The following is a 19,025-nucleotide window of genomic DNA, read 5'->3' as shown; positions in this document are numbered from 1 at the left end:
CTGATTCCCATTGACTCCAGTTTTGCTAGGACTCCTTGATGCCATAGTCAGTTAAATGCAGCCTGGAGGCTGTGAATACAGAAAACTTAAACTCTGAACTTATCAGGGATAGGTTAGTTGTAGGAGTAGCGGACGACGCACTCAGACATAATGCAAGCAAAGGAAGATCTAACCCTCGAGAAAGCCATCCAGATTGTTAGGCAGTTTAAACTCCGTGTGCAGCACAGGTCCATTTTAAGAGGAGAAAGTAAACCATGATACAAAGGAAATCCCACAGTCCAATTAGTTAAACAACACAAAAACAGAGACACTCCAGGCTAATGAAATCATTCCCGTATACGACCCGTAGGGCGACCATGCCAGCACTGTGGAGCAAAGCGCCTCCACAGGTGAGATCAATATCCTGCAATTTTAGCCCAATGTTTTCAATGTAACAGAATTGGACACTTCAACATACTGTGCAAGGCCAAAACAACTAGATACAAAGAAGACCCAAAGATGATTCATGAGGTTGAGAGTGCACACCAAGAGGGGACACAGCCATGTTTCTTGGGTGAAGTCAATGATCCTGGATTTTCATTTTGGAATCTCAACATTTCGGTTAATGGCATCTCACAGAATTGGACATGGGGGCCAGTGTTATGGTCCTATCAGATAGAGAACCATGTCTGGTGACCCAGTGGCTGATGCCACCCACGACACACGTATACGGTGCGGGAGGCATAAAGCTCCCGGTGCAGGTGGCACTGAGGGTCAAGGATAAAAGAATCCGGAGACCTTGTTCATCGTCCACAACCAGGACTGTTCACTACTAACCCGCAAAGCCTATGTCAAACTTGACCTTGTCATATTTTTTGTATCAAGGGCTTGGCTCCAAGTATAAAAGCGAGCTCCTGAAGCTTTTTACAGAACTGGGGCGACTGAAAAACCAGTATAAGTGCATACTGAGAGAGGATACTAAATCTGTGTGCCTATTCGCTCCACGAAAGATTCCCCCACCAACTCATGTAGCAAATGCAGCAGCAGCTGGACGAGATGGCAAACGTGGGAGTTATCTCCCCCATCACACAACCAACTGCATGGTGTTGTGGGATGGTTCCAGTTCCAAAACCGAACGGATCCATTTGTACTAACACCTATCTGACACAGCTCAATAAAGCCGTAGCCAGAGAAGTACATCTCATATCCTCAGTGGGCAAAAGCCTGACTAAATTCTCGAAGAGCATGATAGTTTCAAAGCTTTTGGCAACTTCCCGCTCATCAAAGAATCCAGCTGCTGACCACATTCATTACCCGCTTCGGCAGATTCTGCTTTAACTGCTTGCCTTTTGGAATCATTTTGGCACCAGAAATATTTCAGTGTAGTCTGTCGGCCATTTTGCAGGGCCTACAGGGGGATCATTTGCCATATGGACAACATATTGGTTTATGTACAACGGTGGAGGAAAATGACAAGAGATTCACAGCAGTCTTAGAGTGCCTGCAGGAAGCAGGGCTGATGCTGATTGAGCAATGTGAGTTCTCCAAAACAGCAGTTTGATTCCTGGGCCACAGCAGACTGACAGAAAACTAAAGCTATTAGTGAGGTCCAAATCCCATCCTCAATTCCGGACCTCCAGCAATCCACTGTCTGGTGACCAGGCATTTCCAGGGTAATTGAAGACACCATAGCAAACTGTCAGCTGTGTGTGCTGCACAGGCAGGACCAAAGAGAATCCCTCATTCCCACACAGTTCCCTACCAGGCCATGGGAGAGGCTGGGCATCGACCTATTTCTCTTCAAAAGCAAATTGTTCCTTTATAGTGGTGGATTATTTTTCCAGATGGGTTGGGGGTGAAACAACCATATACGACTACCAAAGAGGCAGTAATTAAGGCACTAAAAGAGATGCTCGTATCCCGGATGTAATCGTGTCCAGCAATGGCTCACAATTTTCAAATGAGTACTTTGTGCACTTCGCCATCACATCAGGCTTCCACCACCATACCAGCTCCCTAATGTACCCACAGTCAAATGGGGAGGCCGAAAGAGGGGCCTGCACTGTAAATACCCTCCTTAAAAAAAATGAGGACTTTCCCACAGCACCGTTAACCTACAGGTTCACCTTGTTACGAAGTGTCCTGGCCCCATTCGAACTCCTGATGGGCAGAAAACTCCGCACACAACTTCCAGTCCTGTTGAAGAAACTAATACCAGAGTTGGTAACCAAGGATTACCAGGTCATCCAAGCAAGAGAGCAGTCCTACAGGTAGAAGCAGGCTTCCACCTACAACAAAAGGTACCGCGGCAGACATTTGCCACAACTACGAAAGGATGACAAGATCTGGATTAAAGACCTCGAGAGAGAGAGAGGGCACTATCATTAGGAAGGACAATGATCAACCTTGGTCCTACCTGGTTGGCACCTGAGAGGGTGCAGTCGGGAAACAGGAGGAGTCTCCTCCTCGTGCCTCGACTGCCCGTTCCCACAGTACAGTGGAGAGACATCGAGAAAGATACCCAGATGCCAGAACAGCCTCCAAATCAACAGAATTTACCTGCAAGGATAGAGCCTATCACTCTTCTGTCAGTGGTGCGACCGAGATATGGAAGGTTTATGAGGCCTCCAGACTGCCTGAACCTATGAGCTCAGAGACTTGAAAGGGGGAGATGGGGTAGTAATAACAATGTAAATAAATAAGTAGAATAACTTGAAATACATTGGATATGGACTTGGGGAAGGTGTAGTACAAGGGTCTGGCACATATAGGGTTAATGTGGGACTGAGTAATGTAAGAGAACGCTGGACCCATACCGAGGGGTCAGTCTAGTGTTGTACAGAGCCATGTGCACAAGCAAGCATGGAATCAGCTCCTAGCTTAAATCTTTATTGTATATAGTTGTACCTAGTTCATGTAGTTAATAAATACATACAGTTAACCTACTTAAGATGAAGGAGACTTCATTAAGACTTGTGAATGGTATCCAACACCCTACAACAGCCACCTGGCACCCTGCTGCTCCATTAAATACCCTCTTTTACCCCCAGACTCAATGCTGGGGGGCATTGAATTCTTCCCTAAGATTCTTTGAAATCACTGTTGAGCTGGATTGTTGATCTACAGCTGTTTGGGTAAGTTACAAACACAAATTGTACAAAACTTATTCCTCTTGATTTAAAAATTGCCACAAATCAAAGCATGACAATTTTATTTTTAAATTGCCCCCCATGTTATTTCCAAATGCCATGTTCCACAACATGGAAAAGCTGAGGCGAATAGCATGCTTGCTATGTAATTTGTTCTGATCACTTTATGAATGGGACCTGAATTGCAAAATGAGCTCTTACTGCTATTATTTAATTTTGAATCATTGTTAAGTGCTACTAATCATCTCACATTTTTTCACCCAGAGGGTTGTGAGGGTCTGGAACTCACTGCCTGAAAGAAACTAGAGGCAGAACCCCTCAACTCTTTTTAAAGGTGTCTGGATATGCACCTCAAGTGCCAAAACCTGCAGGGCTACGGACCAAAAACTGAAAAGTGGGATTAGGCTGGGTGGCTTGTTTTTCGGCTGGCACAGACACGATGGGCCAAGGGGCCTCTTTCTGTGCCGTAAACTTTCCATGATCCTATCAATAGGGGCAGGATTTTTCATATGACGGGCGGGCTGGGCGGGAGCGTGCAGGGGTGGGTGCGGAGCTGATTGCCAGCCGCGATCGAGTCCATGCCACCATTTTAAGCGCACAGGCCAATTAAGGCCTGCCCAGCGTAATATGTGACTAGTAGCGCTCACGCTACCTGTGCAAGCTGGGGGAGGAGGAAGAGTCGGGGCCAGCGCTCTTTCACACATGTGCGTGAAAGAGTACAGCAATTTCCCTGAGGCACGGAGCTGCCTCGGGGAGATTGAATGGAGATGAAAATAATTAAATAAATGATTTTAAAAATTATTTAAACATGCCCCCTAATGTGACTATGTCATGAGTTAGGACATGTTTTTATATTTATGAAAATTTATTTATTTAATAAAAGCTTCAGGAAACCTCATCCTGCTCATGGTTTCCTGAAAAATGCGAAGGCCGCTTGGGCTTTTTGCCTGCCCGCCAACCTTAAGGTTGGACAGGCAGTGTTCACAAGTGCTTCAATTTATTTCTTAATGGCCTTAATAGGACGCTCGCCCGACGTCATAGTGCATCATTTTACGTGTCAGTGTGTCAGACCTGCTCCTGCATGCCGACTGAAAAATTTTGCCCCAGTTCTTTTAGCTTGGTTTGGTTTTTTGTTCAGGTCAGATTTTTCTCTGGCAAATGGATTTATTTTTAATGGAACTCTTCCATATCAACAAATTATTACATCTTGAATATGTTTATGTATGATTATTAACTTTCTTTTCTTCTAGATGTTGTGGAGCTACTTGGTTTTCCATTTGCATCACCTGGTTTGAATTTTGGAATAATGAGGAAACTAAAAAAATTTAATAATCTGGAGGTGGAAGCGACAAGCAAAAAACTTGTCAACAATCCAAGGTATGCCCAGAATATTGCAAATTACATCCTTGTTGACGTTCCTTTTATAGTTCTAATATCCTGTTTACCTGCATCAGAAAACAACACAATGTCTTTTTGTAGTTTAATATAGTTCAGTGATCATTGTGGATTTGCTCTGCTAACCTAAATTTAAACAAAACAGAAAGTGTGCACAACAATGGGTGTTTTGAATGGAAACATATAACAAGGCTTAGCAAATACACATATTAAGATGCTCCTTAAAACCTGCCTCTTTGACCAAGTTTTTTCACCATCTACTCTAATATTACCTTATGTGACTCAATGCCTAATTTTGCTTTATAATGCTCCTGTGACGCATCTTCGAATGTTTTATTACATAAAAGTTGCTATATAAATTGTTCTAAACTAAAGCAAGCATGCACTATATGTACAAGTTAAGTTTTTGCTTCTGATATCTTTTTTCATGGATAAGGCCATGTATTGCTCAAATTATTTGTAGAATTTTCTCATCCTGTAATATAATCAGATTATTTCTTCAAAATTGTCTGATAGGTTTACTGTGTCAATCTGGATTTATGTACTCCATGGGTGTAAATGGCTCCTTTGTGGGATTTTCCATCACATCAATGAAAAACAGGTCTATGCCACCCCATTGCTGTTTCTAACTCAGGATGGTAAGCCATGCTTCTATAATATTCTGAAATTGCCAGATATACTTAACCATAACATTCATAGTGCTGTGTTGGAACTGAATTGCTGCTTTCAGTTTCTCTTTGGTGAGTAGGTGACTGGGTGAATGTGGGAGAAGTTGTTGGAAGCAATGACTACCTTTTTTGGGACGGATAAGAATAGAAGAAGCATAAGTTGCTGCAGATAAGGAGTACAGAGGTGGTCTAGGAAGGAATAGTTAGCTGTGTCATAAACTGGAGAAGATTAGAAGGAATCGCATGCCGTGGTTGCTGTCCGTTCCTGAATCTAAGGAAGTTTGGAAAATCATAGCTAATGCATCCACTATCTCTGCAACAATCACTTTTAGAACCCTAGGGTGTAGGTCATCAGGCCCCAGGGGTTTGTTGGATTTTAGTGCCTTAAGTTTCTCCAATGCTTTTTGTCTGCTGCTATTAATTACCTTAATTTCCTCTCTTTTTAGCCGCTAGGTTATCTTCTATTTCTGATAGGCAACTTGTGTCTTCTACTGTGAAGACAGACATAAACTATTTGTTCAATGTCTTTGCCATTTCCTCATTCCCCATGATAATTTCTTCTGACTCTGTTTCTAAGGGGCCAATGTCTACTTTAATTAATTTTTCTTTTTTAATATACTTATAAGAGCTCTTGCAATCTGTTTTTATATTTCTAGCAAGTTTACTCTCATATTCTATTTTTTCCCTTTTTATCAATTCTTGGTGGCCCTTTGTTAGTTTCTAAAACACTCCCAATCTTCAGACTTGCTGATTTTCTTTGCAACATTTTAAGCCTCTTCTTTGAATCCAGTACTGCCCTTAACTTCCCGAGTTAACCATGGATGCTGAATTTTTGCTTTTCACTGGGATGTATTTTTGTTGAACATTTTGAGTTGTTTCTTTAAATGTTCCCCACTGTCCATTTACTGCCATACCTTTTAGTCCATTTACCCAATCAACCTTAGCCAGTTCTCCCTCACTGGACAATTTTTTTTCTTTCAGACTTAACATGGAAATCAATTATATTATGATCACTATTTCCCAGTGGATCTGTTGCTATGACATTACTAATTAACCCCGCGTCATTGCACAATACCAGATCCAAGATAGCTTTATTCCCTAGTCAACTCCACAATGTATTGCTCCTGGAAACTGTCACAAAAACAGTCTACAAACTCATGTTCTAGACCGCCCTTGCCAATTTGAATTCCCAGTCTACATAAAGTTTGAAGTCTCTCACAATTATTATATCGCCTTTGTTACAAGCTCCACCAATTTCAAGCATCAATAATAACTATTGTTAAGGGGCTGAGAAACTACTCCCACCAGTGTTTTCTGACTCTTGTTATTCCTAATTTCCACCCACACTTATGTTTCTACCCATACCCTATTCCTGAGCATCCATTAAAATTGTATCATTTAGTTTATATTGCCTCTCCTCGTTGTTCCTACCAAAAGGAATCACTTCACACTTCTCTGGGAGCTGCACTCATTCAGGCAAGTGGGGAGTATTCCATCACACTCCAGACTTGTGCCTTGGAGATGGTGGACAGACTTTGGGGAGTCAGGAGGTGAGTTACTCGTTGCACTATTCCTAGCCTCTGACCTGCTCTTGTAGCCACAGTATTTATATGGCTAGTCCAGTTCAGTTTCTGGTCAGTGGTAACCCCCAGGATGCTGATAGTGGGGGATTCAGTGATGGTAATGCCATTGAACGTCAAGGGGTGATGATTAGATTCTCTCTTGTTGGAGATGGTCATTGCCTGACACTTGTGTGGCGCGAATGTTACTTGTCACTTGTCAGCCCAAGCTGGAATTTGGACATGGACTGCTTCAGCATCTAAGGAGTCATGAATGATGCTGAACATTGTGCAATCATCAGCGAACATCCCCATTTCTGACCTTATGATGGAAGGAAGGTCATTGATGAAGCAACTGAAGATGGTTGGGCCTAGGACACTACACTGAGGAACTCCTGCAGTGATGTCTTGGAGCTGACATGACTGACCTCCAACGACTACAACCATCTTCCTTTGTGCTAGGTATGACTCCAACCAGTGGAGCGTTTTCCTCCTGATTCCCATTGACTCCAGTTTTGCTAGGGTTCCTTAATGCCATACTCGGTCAAATGTGGCCTTGATGTCAAGGGCAGTCACTCTCCCCTCACCTCAGGAGTTCAGCTCTTTTGTCCATGTTTAAACCAAGGCTGTAACGAGGTCAGGAGCTGAGTGGCCCTGGTGGAACCCAAACTGGATGTCAGTGAGCAGGTTATTGCTAAACAAATGCCACTTGATAGCACTGTTGATGACCCCTTCTGTTCTACTGATGATGGAGAGTAGACTGATGGGGCGATAATTGGCCGGGTTGGATTTGTCCTGTTTTTTATGGGCAGGACATGATTGGGCAAATTTCCACATAGCCCATTGGATGCCAGTGTTGTAGCTGTACTGGAACAGCTTGGCTAGGGTGCGGCAAGTTCTGGAGCACAAGTCTTCAGTACTATTGCTGGAATATTGTCAGGGCTTCAACCAAAAAGGGTGCGAAAATGTACAGCTCTGATGGGAAGCAGGAAGCAGCCACAGCTTACAAATTGACAAATAAAAAGAAATGGCTGCAGCAAAAACATGGAATAATAATAACAGAGGTGGAAGCAGACAACCTTGTAATGAATCAAAGTTTTAAAAAATCGTAAGTTTTTACTATAATTGAAATGGCCATCTCATGAGGCATTGCAAGGATAGAATCAGGCAGGCTTTTAATCAAAAGAAAAAACCCCTTGAGATTCATAACATAGAAGAGCCAGAAGTAACAGATTCAGATATTTATTCATTGTATAATTTAAAGGTAGGAAGAACAGAACCAATCTATGTAACTGTGAGGGTGAATAATAGGCCTATCAGAATGGAGGTGGACACAGGAGCTTCCTGTACAATGATAGGTGAGCATACCTTCACATATCTGAATTATGGGGAATATAAATTAAAATTGGAAGAAACGGATGCCAAATTGAAAATTTACACGGGGGAAGAAATCAAAATCAAAGACCTAAGCAGGGTTACTGTTCAGTGCAGAAGTCAATCAGTGAAATTACCCTTTATGATGGTAGCAGGTGAGGGGCCCAAGTCTTAATGGACGAAACTGGCTGTAAGAAAGTAAATTGGATTGGACTGAGATCTTCCAACTGAGAGCCACTGAGTTACCTGAGCTACTACAAAAACACACCTCAGTTTTCTAAGATGAACTCAGGAAGACCTAAGGGCTACAAGCAAAAATTCATGTTGATCCAGACTCTACCCCCTGATTTATGAAGGCAAGACCTGTACATTGTACAGTGCGGGAAAAGGCAGATGCCGAATTGCATAGATTAGAGAAACAGGGCATGATACAACCTGTGCAGTTCTTGGAATGGGCAGCACCAGTAGTCCCCATACTTAAGCCTGACCAAAGTGTTCGAATTTTGGAGATTACAAATTGACTGCCAATAAAGCAGCTAAATTGGACAGACACCCTATACCAAAAATTGAAGACTTGTATGCTAAGTCGGCAGGTGGAACTGCCTACATGAAGCTTGATATGAGCCATGGATTCATGGATTCATGGACTCAACAATTGGAGTTAGAGAAGTGTGTCACAATTAATACACACAAACCGTTGTACCAATATACCTATTTGCCTTTTGGTGTATCCTCTGTATGCACCATATTCCAGAGGACAATGGAAAATTTACTGCAGGGATTGCCTCATGGTGTAGTTTATTGAGATGATGTTCTAGTGAGAGGGCTCACTGAAAAGGAGCATTTGGCAAACTTGAAGTATTTTTCACAGGTGGGAGTGCATTTATAAAAAGAAAAGTGCGTGCACATTCCAAGCAAAAGAGGTAGCCTATTAAGGTTATAGGTAGATGCACAGGGCCTCCAACCAGTTGAAGAAAAAGTGAAAGTCATTAGAGAGGCACCAGCACCAAGCAACATCTCCGAATGAAAATCATTCTTGGGGATGATCAATTACTATGGATGTTTTTTGCCTAATTTGTCGACAGAACTGGCGCCCTTGTATTACCTGCTCAAGAAAAACCAACATTGGTCTTGGCAAATACCACAGAAAGAAGCTTTCACAAAAGTGAGACAGCTGTTACATTCATCTAGCCCATTAGTATATTTTGACCAAAGAAAAGAGTTAGTTCTGACATGTGACACATTTCCTTATAGAGTGGGAGCAGTGCTCTCCCATCGAATGGACGATGGCTCAGAACAACCTATTGGATATGTATCAAGAACGCTCATCACAGCGGAAAAGGGATACTCACAGATAGAAAAAGAAGGCTTCTCAATCATCTTTGGTATCAAGAAATTTCACCAGTATCTATACGGTCGTCATTTTACTATCATTTTGGACCACAAGCCATTGCTAGGATTGTTAAGCGAGGACAAGGCTGTACCACCCTAGCCTCAGCAAGAATACAGAGATGGGCATTGATTCTGGGAGCGTATGAGTAAACTTTCATCCACAGGCCTGGAAATCAGATTGTAAATGTTGATGCACTTAGTTGCTTGGCTTTGAAAGAAAACTATGAGGATGTTCTAGTTCCTCAAGAACTTGTTTTATTATTGAACTTCTGAGATTCGTCACCGGTATGTGCTAGACAGATTAGAGATTGGACAAGTCAAGACCCAGTCTTATCCAAAGTACGAGAACAAGTTCTTCATGATTGGTCACAAGAACAGGAATCTGATGGAATGAAACCGTATTTTCACAGAAGACATGAGATAACCAGCTAGGATGGTATCTTATTGTGGGGAGCTAGAGTGATTGTTCCTCCAAAAGGATGAAGGCTTTTGTTAACTGAATTACATAGTGCACATCCAAATATTTCCTGAATGAAGACCGTAGCACACAGCTATCTATGGTGGCCTGGAATAGAGGGAGAAATAGAGAGCTTAGTGGAAAGTTGTTTGCAGTTTTAGCAAGTACATAAGTTACCTCCAGCAGCTCTGTTACACCCATGGGAGTGGCCAGGAAGGCCATGGGTACAATTGCATATTGACTATGTGGGACCTTTTATAGGAGCAATGTTTCTCCTTATTGTTGACTCACTCAAAATGGATGGACAATATGAGGTAAAATCACCAACATCTTCTGCTACAATTGACAAACTATGACAAAGTTTCGCCATCAACAGACTACCAGAAGTGGCCGTGTCAGACAACGGCACAGCATTTACGAGCCTTTGGTTTATCAGCCTCAACAGTATTACTCATGTAAAAACTTCATGCCACCCTTCTTTGAATGGACTGGCTGAGCGAGCAGTTCAAACATTCAAAACGGTATGAAGAAAGTAACTGGAGATTCCATAGTGACCAAGTTAGCACGTTTTATTTTCCATTATAGAACCACCCCTAACATGACAACAGGTGTCACACCTGTGGAATTGTTGATGAATCGCAGTCTCAGAACGAGATTGAGCTTAGTAACGCCAAATTTATGGGGGGAAAGGTGGAAAGGTGTCAGGGAAGTCATAAAATTGTACATGATTGGCGTAGTCGTGACAGAAATTTTACTGTAGGAGAGATGATATATGTGAAAAATTTTGGTGAAGGACCTAAGTGGTTATCAGGTGAAATAAGTGAAGTCACTGGAAGTCTTTCTTACCACGTGAAAGTAGAAGACCGAATCATATGGAGTCATATAGATCATATAAGGAGGAGAGAAACAATGTATCAGGAAATGCGCCTCCAGTGTTCATGAATGCGTCAACATCTCTTGTTGAAAGAACTCAACTGAGTACAGGTGTGTCTGAAGGAGCAGCTGTACCTGCAAGAGTTGAGGAAACAGATCTGCAGGAGCCCACCGAAGAGCCTGATGTTCAGACAACACCAGAAAAGCAAGTTCTTGATAAAACATCTGAAGCTGTAGAACTGAGACATTCTACACGCTTAAGGACACCTCCAGAAAGACTGAATTTATAAATTACTTATCTCTGTAAATAATTTGATATTTTGAGAAAAATTGTAATTGTAACTGTAAAATGTATTTCTGAGTAAAGGGGGAGGAATATGGTAATCTGATGTGTAATATACCTTTAAGAAGAATGTTATAATAGAAGATCACATGTTCTCATTATTTCATGACAGAGTAGCACGGGCTACCTTAGTAGTCTGTAGTCCATAGTGAGTAATCTAGAGTAATGTAGAGACAGGGTTTTAGTTGTATGTACACTAGTGTAGCTGCTGAGTTCCTTTGGTAAATAAATAGAATATGTTCTACATAAGAACCGTCTACTGATCTGCTTTGTCTATGGTGCCAACTCGGTCATCTCGAAATACATGTGCAACCTGGACCCATTTGTCCAACTAAACTAGCGACCAAGGATCCAACAGAGCGCAAGTTCATGAGGAACCTAGAGGGTTTTTTTTTTAATTCAGGATCAGGGAGTTAGGGTAAGGAAAGATTTGCATTGGCACCTTATTTTCTTGAGAAATACCTTAAAATGTTTCACATAAATTCTTTTTCGTAAATGTAGCCTAATATTATGTAGGAAAATGTGCATTTAATTCGCATAGAGCAGAACAGCAGAATCCCATATAGAGTAATAAGATAAATGATCAGTTAATCTATTTTTGGTGATGTTGGTTAAGGAAGTGATGTTGCCCTCTATCCTTTTTGAGTACTCATGGGGGCGGGGGCTGGGGGAGAGGGGGAGAATGTGGTGATGGGGGCTGTGGGGGCTGGATTTTCATTTATGGGCCTCGATTGGGATGAATTCCAGAACCCGGAGATGCCGGTGGCTGGACCCTGGAAGTGATTACATTGCTGCCTACAGAAGCCCCATACAATTAGGCTCCAAAGGCTGAAGGGCCATTAGGAGGTCATCCAACACTGAAAGATCAGCACCCCTAACATCACAGGTGGGAGTTGCAGATGTGGTCAAGAGAGGTAGAGAAATGGCACCTCTAGATGGAGGCACCCTCTGAAGATCTTTAAATTTTTAAAAACAAAGAAGCCAGAACTGCCAGGCAAGTCATCATCGAGGGCGATCCCTCCGCTGGATGACCAGCAGCTGCAGTTGTGGCTCTATGGCTGTGGTGGATGCGGGGCTGGGGACCCCTTCCAGGATGGAGCGGTGGGCCCACAGCCCAGTCTGCCGCTGGGAGGTAGCCTCCATCCCTCAGCTGTGTTTTGGCTACAGCAGGAGACCCTTATGCCAACTGGAAAATTGCAGTCAGCGTGTGCAGAGTGGCCTTAATAGATTCTTTAATTGACTTGATTGGCAACCCGCAGACAGTGGGCAGGTATCTGTCAGCTGACTCCTGGTCCTGTCTGATCCAAAATGGCCCAGAGGCAGGAACATGCCGGCAATCTGGCATGCTAACCGGTAATGGGAAATTGCTGGTCCACCTGCATCCTGTCCTGCCTCTGGAACTGAATGAAAATTTGCACATAACGCCTGAATAGGCAGCCGTAGCTGCAGTTTAATGTTTCACCAGAGGTGCAGTCCTTCAGATAAGATAGCAGTCCCTCAGTACTGTGTTTGAGTGTTGAATTATATACTTAGATCATGGAGTGAGATTTAAACCCAAAACTTTCTGACTCAGAGATGGGAACGAGAGAAAGATCTCACAGTTATTTGGCACCTTTAATATCAGGGTGCCTCCCCTCCCCCCATAGCACTTTCGAGCCACTGAACTATTTTGACGTGTCAACACTGTTGCTGGGTGGCCAAACACAGTGGCTATTTTGCGCACAGCAAGGGCTCACAAACAATTTGAATAATTTCGGACATAGCAAGAGTGCATTGAACGTTCCGGAGGGAATGTGGATTGTGAGAGAGATGAGGAAGGGATCAGAAATGGCACTGTTATGAGCTTAGAGCAGAGAAGAGGTAAATGGGTTGTATATGGGTGTACATAGAAAATAAAAAAGATCTTTGACTCTAGGTTTTTTTTCTTCTGCGTAGACCCTTAAATTGAAAAGGCACCATTAAAAAAAATCTCTGGGACATTTGTTCACCCACTTGATGATTACGCTCCATTATGTTTGTAACTCTGCGATGTTGTGATTTTTCTTTAGGTAGCATTCACTTTCAGATGATGCTGTCCTCAGGAAAATACATTGCAGGAAGGTCGAATTTCAAACTGTCATTGAGGCGATGGTGTCGATTGGATTTAACCTTGCAAGACAGAAAGGTATTTAAAATGTCTTTTTTTAAGATATGATGCATTCACCCATGTAAGATCACTTCTGTCTTTTGAGTGAATATTTATCTTGTTTCCATCCCTTCTATAAGAATAGATAACATTTCTACTTAACAAAGCAACTGACTAATCTATTCAACTCCATTACCTACTTAACAATTGATTCTGTGTGAAAATGTTTGTGAATAGTGATTTTCCGTAACACTATTTTGGTTATTCATCTTTTTAATAGATGACTTTGTCAGTCAGCTACGGAGAAAAACTGCAAACCAGAGAAGATGCATTTTATGTGTAAGTTAAAATATATAGTTAGAAAATATTTTAAGACTTGATTTGCCAATTGTCTTCACTTTCTAAAATAATTCATTATAGTGAAAATTTCTACTGTTATGGACAGGAGGGGTTTAGTTTAAATAGCCCCAAGTTCTTCACTCACCGCCCTTTTGTAAACAGAAAGGCATTATGATTTTTGATTTCCACCTTTATAAGTGATGGTGTATTTCCCCAACCCCTCAGTTTTGGTGTGATCCCATTTCTATTAACAACTCCACAGCAAACTTGATATAGGGTTAAATCAGGGGGGTAGTTCATTTTACACACACTCAAAACATGGGAAGAGGGTTCGCATCATCCCCCCTATTTTGCATTCATACAGTAAAAGAGGGATAAAGAAAGGAAAGAGGTACAGGGCAAAGACCACAGAGAAAATAAGAAGTATTGTTTCCCCTGAGCCCAGAATCAAAAATCCAATGGTATATTCTTTCAGAGTTGGCAGGTTGAAGACTGATGCTGGATAATTCACTTTTCCAGTAGGGATGACATCCACGATGAGATGGGCACGTAGAGGTGCATTAGCCTTGTAGGTGCTGGTACAGAAGTTCAGAAGTTGTGGCAGAAACAGTGGCCAGAATTTTACGCTCCACCACTGGCTGGTTTTTAGATGTGAAATTAAAGGGATAGGATTCCCTCCAGGTTCCTGCCCACCCCGACCACACGGTGATTTTACACTGGGGCGGGCAAAGCCCTCAGACAGAAAGTCAGTTCTTACCCCAATAATTGGCCACTTAAGGGCCGTTTCCCACCCAGCCTGAATATTTAGGCTGGCAGGTGGATTGAACGGCTATGGGGGATGCCCGAAAAAGAACATAGTTAGATCCTGAATATGGGAAGAGGAGGAGGGGTGGGGGGGTGCTCCCTTCTGACTGCGGCAGGTCCTATTAAGGTCTGGTGACCTCCAGACCTCCCTCCCCACTGGGCTTCTCCCCCACGACTTCCATTGCCCCCTTTGCACCCCCCAGGACTTTGGCTCCGACATTCTCCTGCATTTCTATTCTGAGCATTTCAGCACTGTCACTGCAGGGGCAGGAGATTGGCTGGCAGCTCTCTTGGGCAGGACTTCCTCTCAAGTGAGGGGTGGAAGTCTCGCTTGCACCACTTAACGCTCATTCGAACATGAAATGGCTGCAGGGTACTCAGAGTCAGTGGGGATGTGTTCCCTGTCGACCCTTCAGATCGCAGGAAGCAAAACCCTGCTATCCAAAAAATTCAGGCCAGTGTAGTTGGGGACAGGTATTTACCTGGACTGAGCCCTTGTTCTGAGCTGCTGCTTGCTGGATGGAAGATGGCAGTCTGCATTGCAACTCCACAAGGCAGGATCACTGGTTCTCCCAGCTAGGGGTGGGTCATGTAATATAACTTCCACTTCTCCATTTTGGTTTGAACAAAGGATGTATATTCCTTTGTCTGGATTCTTGAGATGGTTAATGTTTCAACCATAAATAATTTCAAAAGAGGTTATGGGGTCCTTTGTCCTATCACACTAGTCATCTCCATTGGCCAGGCCTTGGCCTTAGAAGTGTAAATGGTCTTTGTACAATTCCCTTGGATTTAATCTCTGCAGTCACAGGGGTCATTAGCGTCTCTTCAGAGATAATGAGGTGACAGCTGTTCTGAATGCCAGGAAGTTCCTTTTGTTTGAGTCATAGCCAGTCATGGCTTCAGCCATTTTAAAGCCTTTGTCCAGTTTTTTAATGAAAGTAAAGGGTGAGGTCTTAGCTCTGGGACACTATGATAATCCAAGAAATGCAAAGATATGCAACAAGGCTGTTTCCTTTTAATCTGCAAGCTATTTATAGTCTATCTTGCTTTTGACCCTAAAGGCTAAGGGTTTAAGTCCCCCAGTCAATACTTGAGCCTATAAATTTGAGAGGCCTCCTCCTTGAACTGCTCCAGCCTTGTGCTGATGGTCCACCTGCAAGTGTGTGAGGTATGGAATCCCATAATTTTGACCCAGTGACACTGATGAAATGGAAAATATGTTTGAGTCAGTATGATGTGTGATTTAGAGGGAAACTTGGGGGTGACGGAATTCTTATGACATTTCTGCTTTGGCCTTCTTGGTGTTAGAAGCTGCATAGAAGATGGGGAAGTGAGGCGGGGGAGGGGGGTGGGGTGGGGGAGTGCAAGTATTGACAAAGTAACTTTGGAAAGTTGCTGCAATGCATCCTATAGATTGCTAAAAATATCTAACTTTAAACAAGAACTTTTATTTGGAAAAGTTTTGCAATTACCAAATGTGGTAAACAGTACAAATAGTGCATTATCTATATAAAATTACCTTTTATAACAATTATGCCATGAGCCTTGTAAACATTTAATTTATTATGATGACCGCTCCAGTAAGTATGGGGGACATATTGTGGTCCAGAAGCATTAGAGTCCAAACATCCAAAAGAAAGGGCTGGTCTTGGCTGGTTCCCTAGTGATATAGATCACCTGTCAGATTCTAAGGTTGGTGTCCACCTCTAAACCAGTAAGAGCCCAATAAAATGTTGTAAAAGGAAGAGAAAGCTCGCCTGAGAGGAAAGAAAAACACGGAAATCCTTGAAGGCTGGCCCATACTGTTAGGAAATAGAGAGAGTTTTAGTAAGTTATATTTGTATTTGTAGGTGTTAGGAATGCGTTTTAGCTTTAATGTTTAAGTTTCATTTCTATTTCTGTATCTGTATTTTAAGAAAAGGTGAAATTAAGGTCAAACTATGTTTTAGTTTCACTTTAAAAGATGCCTGCATTTCCATTGATAGTTTTACGATTATTGCAGCAAAGCTAAACAAACAAGAGTAGAGAAACTGGGCTGTTGCCTAGCAACAAAGGTCCAGAGAGGCAGCCCCCTTCCACAGACACACACACAAGAAACTTGAAACAGCAGTTTGATTTGGAAGCTCTTTGAGTTCAGTGGGTTTTGAAAGTAGCTACCAGGAGAGTCTGGAGTAAATAGGACAGATAGCCAGTCCCAAGCTAAAGAGAAGACCCCAAAATCCAGGAGAATGGAACAGGAGAATGTCCTAAGAAGACCTTCTAGTCAAAGGGAAGGACAGGAACCTGGAAAATGTGCTGTTAAGTGAAGTTAAGAGTGAGGGGCAGAGAGAGAGGCTCCAAGCTTCAGATTTAAAGAGACAAAAGCTACAGAAAGCATATTGAAAGTGAGAACAGTTTGTAAGAGGCCAGAAGGTCAAAAGCAACATTGAAGGTCTGTAACTCTTTGTATGGGCATGTGAAGCAGTGGTGTACTGTTGATGGCTGAGTCAGTGAAAGAAAGTGCGTGGAAGATAGCTTGAATGCACTTGGTGACCCAGAAAAGAGGAACATCGAAAGGAGGGTACAAAATCGTTGCGGAAGGCATCTGAGAGAAGGCCTCAGTTTGGGAGAAGACTCCAGAGCGACGTCTTGGAGGGTGGAAATTGTAAACCTTTGTGTGAAAGACAGAGTTCGGTGAGACTGGTTGACTAACGGTTTGAAAAGTGCCTGGGAGAGTTGAGGAGAGATCCATAGCATCTGGTTGAGGTGGCATCTCTCACTTGGTTTCAGAGTGTGGTGTGTCTGACCACTGGGTGTCTATTGGTTTACATGGACTGTGTACTTACTGTGAACATTACAGTATAAGATAGTTTTGTCATAAAAATATAATGTTCAGAATATTATTGTGATATTGTAAAGGTGGGTTAATAGTGGGGTTTGGATTAGTTTCTCTGTGCAGTTGTGTGTGTGGGGGTTTTAATTGAATTGCAGATAGCTAGTCTGGAACTTTTGAGTTATCAAAAGAGAAGCTAGGTCTGAAATGCTAAATATGTAAAGATGGTTGAAGTTTTAGAATGTGAGGTGTGAAGAACATTTGCATTTTTAGATAAGCCAGAGTAGTGAATTTCCAGGAGATGGTGAGGTGTTACACCTAACCTTAAGAGGCTAAGCCTAGCAGTGTGTTTATTTTTCCAAAAGATTACTGATATGAGTGCTATGAAAGATTTATTTTATGGAAAAAGTAAATTTGCAAAGACATATTGGAACCATGGGATTTACATTTAAAAGGGAGAAACATATATAAAGGAGCTGAGGTTATGTGTAAGCAGAAGACATTCTAAGATCTAACAAGTGTGAAAAGCCTCCAGCCTCAAAGTATCAATTTGCTGTCTACAGGAACCGAAGCTAAGAAAACTCACTGTGAATATCACTGTCCAGGGTATTGTGTGCTTTGCCTGGGTCTGTTGAAATTAATCTGTTTTTACTGTTGCCTTAATGGAGGTGTAACTGGGATTCAGATGAATTAAGGGAGCTAGGAGTTTTCATAGTAATTTGTAGACTTATGTATGTGCTCAAGATCATTTCTTTTATGAGTAAATGTTTAATTTAGTTTTGTAAAAAGCCCCTAAGACTTGGTGGACTTATTACTATTGAATTCAAGGCATGCATCTCAAAATAAAAATACAAATAACAAAAACAGTTGTGGCAGCTGCTTCAAATTTCCCTCTGGGATTTGAACTGCTCAGCATTTACCATCCGCTGTGCCATAACAATTTTTGTAACTTGTGTTATCCTTACAAATCTACATATATCTGTAAAGGTATAGTTGTGGGTGAAGGAATACTGTAATATAGTTCATCTTTTCTTGTGAAATAAATGTTTTATTCTTTTGTTAAAAGTTCATCAGCAGGCTTCTGTGACTCTGTTTAGTAGCCCCTCTCCACGTATCTAAACAAACAAATAAAAGTTAGGGTCTATCAAGCTGGGTTCCACTCTGGGATCAGGCTTGTCCGGAGGTAAGCTCAGTTGGGATCATAACAAAGTGGGGGCTCTTATGGGATTTGAAATGCAGACAGCAAGTGATTGAATGTGGAATAATAATTGGTTCAGGATTATCATTGTAGGGTGGAATTGGAAACTCTTGAACATTGGTGGGAAGTGTGAATCCTTATAAAGCAAGTACGTGGAGGTACTGCAGTACTGGACATAGGAATTAGAGTTGCTGTGAGGTATTATACGAATTGGAATTCAAAATGGCTTGAAGGTTGCTGAGGCATTTTTACAGATAGAAGATGTAACTGACTGGTTTATAAAAGTTAACTAAGAGTAATCTAATGGAATTGGTGGATATGTTGGAGTTAGAATTACTCGAAGGGGCGAGGAAAGCAGACATAGTTGGTATAATAGCACAGCATTTAAAACTGGAAGGGATACCAGAGACACCACGCACTCCAAGGGGCGAGTTAGTTGAATTGGCCAAGATCCAGTTGCGAAAGAAGCAACTTGAACTTGAAAAGGAACTGAAGAAACTTGAATTAGAGGCAAAGGAAAGAGAAAAAAAAGAAAGGGCATTTAGGAAGCTGGAA

General features: G+C 42.1%; 1 protein-coding gene across 2 annotated transcripts in view; it reads left to right on the top strand.

The window, feature by feature from the left end:
* Window positions 1–19,025, top strand: part of LOC144682988 (protein sel-1 homolog 3-like) — a 102,561-nt gene that overhangs the window by 21,953 nt on the left and 61,583 nt on the right. For both annotated transcript variants that reach the window (XM_078545927.1, XM_078545935.1), the window contains 4 exons: window positions 4,379–4,505; window positions 5,040–5,161; window positions 13,238–13,353; window positions 13,595–13,653. In XM_078545927.1, the coding sequence (XP_078402053.1) occupies window positions 4,379–4,505; window positions 5,040–5,161; window positions 13,238–13,353; window positions 13,595–13,653 (424 nt within the window). The remainder of the gene's footprint in view (window positions 1–4,378; window positions 4,506–5,039; window positions 5,162–13,237; window positions 13,354–13,594; window positions 13,654–19,025) is intronic.

This window comes from Cetorhinus maximus, chromosome 1 (genome assembly GCF_964194155.1).
Source record: "Cetorhinus maximus chromosome 1, sCetMax3.hap1.1, whole genome shotgun sequence".
NCBI classification, from domain to species: Eukaryota; Metazoa; Chordata; class Chondrichthyes; order Lamniformes; family Cetorhinidae; genus Cetorhinus; species Cetorhinus maximus.
The sequence above is the reverse complement of the archived record's forward strand: the minus strand, read 5'-3'. Positions and strand labels throughout refer to the sequence as shown.